General features: G+C 38.2%; 1 protein-coding gene across 1 annotated transcript; it reads left to right on the forward strand.

Annotated features, from left to right (window-relative positions):
• Positions 1-1,600: 1,600 nt before the first annotated feature.
• On the forward strand, positions 1,601-3,181 carry LOC101306997 (tetrahydrocannabinolic acid synthase-like). The gene has a single exon (XM_004295387.1). The coding sequence runs from the start codon at positions 1,601-1,603 to the stop codon at positions 3,179-3,181; it is 1,581 nt and encodes a 526-aa protein (XP_004295435.1).
• The last annotated feature ends 4,093 nt before the right edge of the window (positions 3,182-7,274 follow it).

Genomic DNA, 7,274 nt, shown 5'->3' on the forward strand with positions numbered 1-7,274 from the left:
AGAGAGAGAGAGAGAGAATGGGACGAGAATTTGAGGGAGAGTCGAGACAGAAATAAGAGAATAGATGAGAAATAGCCTTGAGTTAAGAGTATGAGAGATCTTAGCCGTCTATTGAAAATAAACGGTCTAGATCTTCTTATTAGGAAGTATTAGCAGAGGTTCATTATGAGAGGATCTGGATCCGTCAAATGAAACCCGAGGATCATTATTGGATGGATATTGTTTAAACTTAATTATTTTTAAGACGTTAAGTTTTAATTACAAAAAACTTCAATATAATTAAATATGATTTATTTTATATCTCTGATATGAAACCTTTTCGGTTGTTCCTGAAAGATCATATGCGTTAATCTATAGTTAGTTTTGTAGTGTTCAATTGTCTACAATGACAGACAGAGAAGATTGATTGCAAGTTGCATATTTCATTGTACACTACAGCTAAATTTTCGTGTGCACCTGTGTCGGTATATATTTTGGATGGATGACTCCACTCATGCAGCTAGGGCGGCTCCGGCTAGGGTACAGAAAATCCCTCTTTGAGATAGATATTCTGGAAGTTGGAATCATGGGATCATAATCAATAGGTTGGAAATTTCATTATTATTTCTCTTTCTTTTTGGAATTTTTCTTTTTTTGGAATTTAAATTTATTTCTCCTTCTTAATGGTGACTGTGAAGAACATTGAGATTATGACAATCTTATGTAATAGTGAAGGAATTATGTACAAGTGATTACTCTTTTCAACATGTAGCTTTGAATTGTTGTATTTTTGAATCTTATCAATGGTTTCCTTTTCCGTTTAATGGTTTTTTTATTGTTTGCTGCACAGAGGCTATAGAGAAATTGAAATTAAATGTCTTTTCAAATTAAATGTAAATATGTAATTTGTTTTTTTTCTTTTATTAATCAAATGAGCCACGTTTCAGCTACAAACGTGGGATAGTTCTGATACTTTCAGTGGTGGAGAGTCTCACGAATACAAGGGATACAAGGGAATCGTGACTTTCTGGGGTAATACCCACGACAGTAATGCCCATGTATGTTCCCATTAAATGTTGCTGCACAGTGACAAACAGCTTTCTCCACGAAAAAATGTGTGTAAAGGTGTCAATGCCCGCCAATAAGAAATGTGGGTGCTGCCTATATTTTTTGTAGTGATATGACAATACAGAAGGAGCTGTGTTCAAGATGGTTTTCCTTGTTTATTTACAGACAATAATAACATTAGATTGAGCTACATATATAATCAGCATCAGTATTTGAATTTTAGTCTTCTTCAATTTCAATCAGTCTTGTATAAATCCATATTCATAAGCATACATTAGTCAATAAACTAGAAAACAAATCTCATTTTAGTTCTGATGAAAAGCTCCATGCACTAGATGACATTGACCTTCCAATTCATTGAACAACGTCTTACGAAAAGTCTATAAACAGTAGAGCTTAGCTGTCGGCCAAACTGTTAGGAAAACAAACAGAAAGACCGAGGCAGAGGACATTGACTTGTGTTCGTCGGACTTCAAATGAATGTAAGTTCACGCACACACATATATGTATGTATGTAAAGTACAGAGCATTTCACATATTTTAAGCAGAGGAAATGAATATGAAGACCTCTCATGCGAAGCTATTTCCCCTACTTTTCATCCTTCTCAACTCAGCTTGGTCCATAGCTTCAAGCTCCATTTCTGAAAGCTTTGTGCAATGCCTTTCCTCCCACATTCAGAACTCTAACTCCAGTAATGAAATCATTCTCACCAGAACCAGTTCAGCTTATCCTTCAGTGTTAGAATCTTCCATACAGAACCTCAGATTCTCGAACAATTCCACACCAAAACCAGAGACCATCATAACTCCTTTTGATGAATCTCATGTTCAAGCAGCTGTAATTTGCTCCAAGAAAAATGGCCTACAAATAAGAAGCCGAAGCGGGGGGCACGATTACGAGGGCCTATCCTATGTGTCCAGAGCTCCTTTCATCATCATTGATCTGTTCAATCTCCGTTCCATCGATGTTGACATAGAGAATGAGAGTGCTTGGGTCAAATCAGGTGCTACTCTTGGAGAGGTGTATTACAGCATTGCACAGAAGAGTAAAGTCTATGGCTTTCCAGCAGCGACTTGTCCCACCGTTGGTGTTGGGGGACATATCAGTGGAGGTGGAATTGGAACCATGTTCCGAAAATATGGTCTAGCATCTGACAATGTCATTGATGCCAGAATTGTAGATGTTAATGGCAGAATTCTAGATAGAAAGTCCATGGGAGAAGAGCTTTTTTGGGCTATCAGAGGAGGAGGTGGATCAAGCTTTGGAGTCATTCTAGCATGGAAACTTAGACTGGTTCCTGTTCCCCTTACTGTAACAGTTTGCCACATTACAAAGACAAAAGAACAAGGCGCAACCAAACTTCTTTTGAAATGGCAAAACATTGCAGACAAGCTTCCTGAAGAACTTTTCATACGTCCAGTTATAAGAAGTGGTGACAAGACTATTACAGTTGAATTCGGTTCCGTGTTTCTTGGCCCGGTTGAGAAACTTTTCCATTTGATGCAGGAGAACTTCCCACAGTTGAGCTTAGGAAGAAGCCATTGCACCGAGATGAGTTGGATTCAGTCTGTTTTAGACTTTGCTGGCTACTCGATACACGAATCCTTAGAAATTTTGCTGAAGCGCCGGCAATTCAGCATTATCTTCAAAGCAAAATCAGACTTTGTGACTGAGCCCATCTCAGAAGCTGGCTTGGAAGGCTTATGGCAGAGGTTGGTTGAAGCAAACACATCCTTCATGATACTGACACCATATGGAGGAAAAATGAGTGAGATTTCTGATTCAGAAACTGCTTTCCCACATCGACGAGGAAACATATATGAAATCCAGTATATGGTTGTTTGGGATGATGGCAAGGATACTGAGAAGTATGTTGGATTTATGAGAAGGTTGTATGCATACATGGCACCGTATGTTTCAAAGTCTCCTAGAGCTGCCTATCTGAATTATAGAGATCTTGATTTGGGGAGGAACAATAATGGCAATACAAGCTATGCACAAGCAAGCATTTGGGGTTTGAAGTACTTCAAGAACAACTTCAGGAAACTTGTTCATGTTAAGACCTTGGTTGATCCTGGCAACTTCTTTAGGAATGAGCAAAGCATCCCAGTGTTTTCATCCGGTAGAAAGTAGAATGTCAACCAACAAATGGGCTTAGGTTCCAAAATAAAGTAATCTACAATAAAGCGATGGATTGGACTTAATTTCTCATTGCTTTAATTTATTGTTCCATCCATATGTATTTACTATTTATTTTTATGTGAAGAGAAATGAGGAGGGCTGGACGGGAATCTTTATTTATTTATTTTTTTTTTTTTGAAAAATGTGTTAATAACTCACACGTCTTACGTCTTTATATGTTAGTTAGGTTTGAAACTATGATATCAAAGTTGTTAGTTAAACACTTTAACCAACTAAGTCACGAGAACCTTAAGATCATTGTATTGTACGCATCTTTATCATGAAATCACGGTGTATTTGTATTAGCATGATCAAGTAAATAATGTGTTGCATGTATTGTTTTTATGACCAACTCATATATAATGTCATGCATATGCAGCGAACAGAGAGACCGTGACTTGTTCATTTTGTTGAGATAATGGAGATAACTAATCTAGAAATTTCTAAATAATCATAAATACGTTATTTTTAGAATGAAACTAGCATGAAATATGAATCTAGAACTAAAGTATGGATTAGCAGGATTGCAAGATACATTGTTTCCTTGTTTTGATTGATATGAGCAGAGGAAGTTGTATATGCTTACAACAAATTTCTCATTTAATATCTCTTTATCAGTATTATCCTTTTTTTTCTCTCATTTAATTTATGAAGTTTTCATTCATTTCATCAAACTTGGCAGTTTGAAATTTGGACCTTCTCACTTAATTAGACATTTATCTTACGTTTACTAATAAACAAGACGCTATCCGGTTGTTTTCGTTGTTGCTAAATGCTAAACATGTAAAGAGTTAGTATTGCCCCCACGAATTCAATTTATTTACGGATACATATTGGATGCGTATCAAGCCGTTTACCGCCGTACCTGACAGTATCTGAGAACATATTCTTAACCTACAGGTCGGCGGGTACATTCTGGTATGGCCGAAAATGGACGAAGACGGCAGAAAACAGCCTGATACGCGTCTGATACACATTCACATTCTTCATTGCATTTTCTATGACTTATCCATGTGAAACACAATCACAATAAAAGAATTGAAGGGTGACTATATATCGTGGATGTGAAACTTCAAATGCTCAAGTACTCGGAAAAAAAAAAAAAAACCCCTAATGCGCGGGGCACTCTCTGCTACACATACACCAAAAGAGTGTCGTTGCTCTTCTAATCCTAATTGATTATGATCGGAGTTCAACCCAATTTTCTTTCATCCCATCCCCAAGTCCTTCTGCCTCAACTTTAATCACCATGCCAAATTCCATTGACAGTGTCACGATGAGTTTCGTCGCATCACTCGCCCTTGCTGGCAAGGATGTCCTTGATGTTTCTCGCCGATTTGGAGCGACACAACGCCGCAATACGCAATCCTATTTGCTTGCCAAGCCTCTGATTCCAAAGCGAGTTGTTCCAGCAGATCTCCAACAGACTTTCAAGCATATTTGGACGCTAAATAGGAAATTCAAGGTTCAGGCTAGACCTGTTGGTTTGTTCCTCTTCTCGTTTGATCTCAAGCGTGATCGGAACCAAGTGCTATGGGGAGGATCATGGTACTATCTTCGTATGCTTATGATTGTGCAAGAATACGATGGTTTGATGGATTTCGATGAAATTGATATGAATCGACTATTCTTCTGGGTATTGAATTGAGAAGATTCCCCCCAAAATTGGAGGTTCCGAAAACAATTGAGGATGTTGCTATTGTTGCTGGTGACAACCCCTTTGTGGATTTGTCGCTGCTCAACGCAACTGGAGAAGTTAGAGTTTGGGTTTCTAGATCGGCCTTTCATCTTTGAGGAGGTACTCAAACTTGTCCTTGGTATAGTGAAAATACTTATGAGAATCTGGTTGGCATGTGTTCGGCCTGCAAATTGTTAGTGCATAATGATGGAGTTTGTAGCTCCAAGCCCTCGATGGTACAAACAAATAACAGAGTTGAGTCTCTAGCAAACTTGGTGAACCCAAACTTCTCACAAGGCTTGCTCAAGTTCATAGGGACAAAATCTGGAGAGACAATGGCCCCAAAACCACTGCAGCTTCTTGCTAAGTCGAGTCTGAAACGTAAATCGGTAGTCCTCAAAAAACCTTCTCTTGATTTAATTTCTGGTGTTTCATAACAAGATGGTGAATTAGAGATGGGGATTAAACAAGTTGGTAAGGAAAGCAACAAGATGCCGGTCATCCCTGGTGAAGCTATGAAAGAAGCAGTCACTACTACTGATAAGGTACTTGCTCACTGTGGTTGCAACTACGCCGGTGGCAGGGGCTATGACAACCCAAGTCAAAGCTAGTGAACAGGTTGTTCAAGATTCTAAAAGTGAAAATATTTCGTTAAAGGAATGGATGTCAAAGACTAATGTGAACATGGCAGGAAAAGAAAATTTGAAGCCTGTAATTTTTGAAGTTGGAGAAGTTGTCAAGCGCCCTTGATCTCCCCTGAAAGAGCTCCTTGACAATGTTGTTGCAGCTACAGCAAGTAGTATGAAATCTTGTGCGAACATTCGCTTCCTTGCAAGTGTGCTTGGCCTCATTCAAGGCCCTAATGACAGCCTGATCATGAAGTCAGCTTCGTTGATCAAGCCAAAAATGAAGAAGGGATGTCCTCTCGGATCCCTAAACAAAGTACCCAGACAGAGCCAACAGGTAACAAAACCAGATGATCTGAGTGTGCTTTGCCCTAACACTCCTCCAAGCCCTGACCTAAAGGGCAAAAATGCAATATAAAGGGTGTTAGTGCATTGATAGCTTAGCAAACTATGCGAGCTGGATGCAGCGAGATGAATTCATAGGACTTAGAGTACCGCAATTGAGCGCCTTGGCTCTAGTTTTATGTTTCTCTGGTATCTTGTTTTGTTTATAGTTTAATCCTCTGCTAAGTCCTCTGCTAAGCTCACTTGAATAAGTGAGCCAATTGTCTAATGTAATGGTGTTTGGATGCCATTTTGGCCTGAGTTTATTAATAAAATTCATGGGGTTGTTGCCCTTTTCCCCTTAAAAAAAAACATTGAAGGAAATTGACCTAACCGGTTACAATAAGATTGAGACTCCTTTTGGAAAGATTCTATGCTATCTATCAAAGTTTTGAATGAATACTCATCCCTATTTACAGAACTAATTATGATATAATTTTTGGTTCAGGCGAGCAACTACTTCTTGTCTCTTCTTCGATATCGTGAGTGAGGCAATTGGTTACGGATGGTTCAAACAAGTGTCGTCCGCCCACTTTGGGGTGTATTTTCTTCAGATAGGGGTTGTACATCCCTAAGTTAATCTTGTTATCTTTCTTATACAATGTTTTCTCTTCATCAACTTGGGGTGATTGCTTCAGGGTATTGGTTGTTTTGCTGAGATTTCTGCACTTGATCTATCAAAGGCAGTTTATCCTACAAATTTACACAATGGGAGTCTAGCAAGAGGATTCGATCAACAATCAAATTAAGACCCATTGACTGATTGACATATATTTTTGGTGGTTCAGGATATTCGACAGCTTGCTCAACAATTTGAGTCTATAGCTTTTACGCATATCTAGCCAGAGACAAACTTCTTTGCTGATTAAATTCTGGTATTTGGTCATTCATGGATAACATACACGAATGGACTCCTTCTCTCTTCCGTCATTGCTTTTAATTTTTATTTTCATGGTATAGGTTGTTTTATGAGTTTCTAGTTGTAACTTTATTCTTGTTTTTCTTTTTCTTTTTTTTGAATGAAAGGAGGTTAAATGATTTTATTCAATAAGTACAAAGTCATATTATACAGTGACCCGTCCTTGCAGGGCTGTCAAAAAGAGACACTGTTAAAACGTAATACAACTCACATATTGAGCGAGGCTCAGGAGGGGAGTAAACTAATAAAATACTGATAATAAATTTTTCTGCAACATCCATTAGAATACTCGTTGACAACCTTCAATCAATAATCCTGACAGTTCCTCGTAGGTTTTGATCCCATGAAAAAAATTGGTACCGAACTAAAAAAACATCATGGGTCCCAAACTTTTATTCTAAAACCATCTAGATCCTAAATCTGAATCCAAAACTTTAG

Source organism: Fragaria vesca, linkage group LG3 (genome assembly GCF_000184155.1).
Source record: "Fragaria vesca subsp. vesca linkage group LG3, FraVesHawaii_1.0, whole genome shotgun sequence".
Lineage (NCBI taxonomy): Eukaryota > Viridiplantae > Streptophyta > Magnoliopsida > Rosales > Rosaceae > Fragaria > Fragaria vesca.

Bases quoted from the DNA above. Each gene is read 5' to 3' on its own strand.
- LOC101306997 (XM_004295387.1), top strand. From the start codon at position 1,601: ATGAATATGAAGACCTCTCATGCGAAGCTATTTCCCCTACTTTTCATC.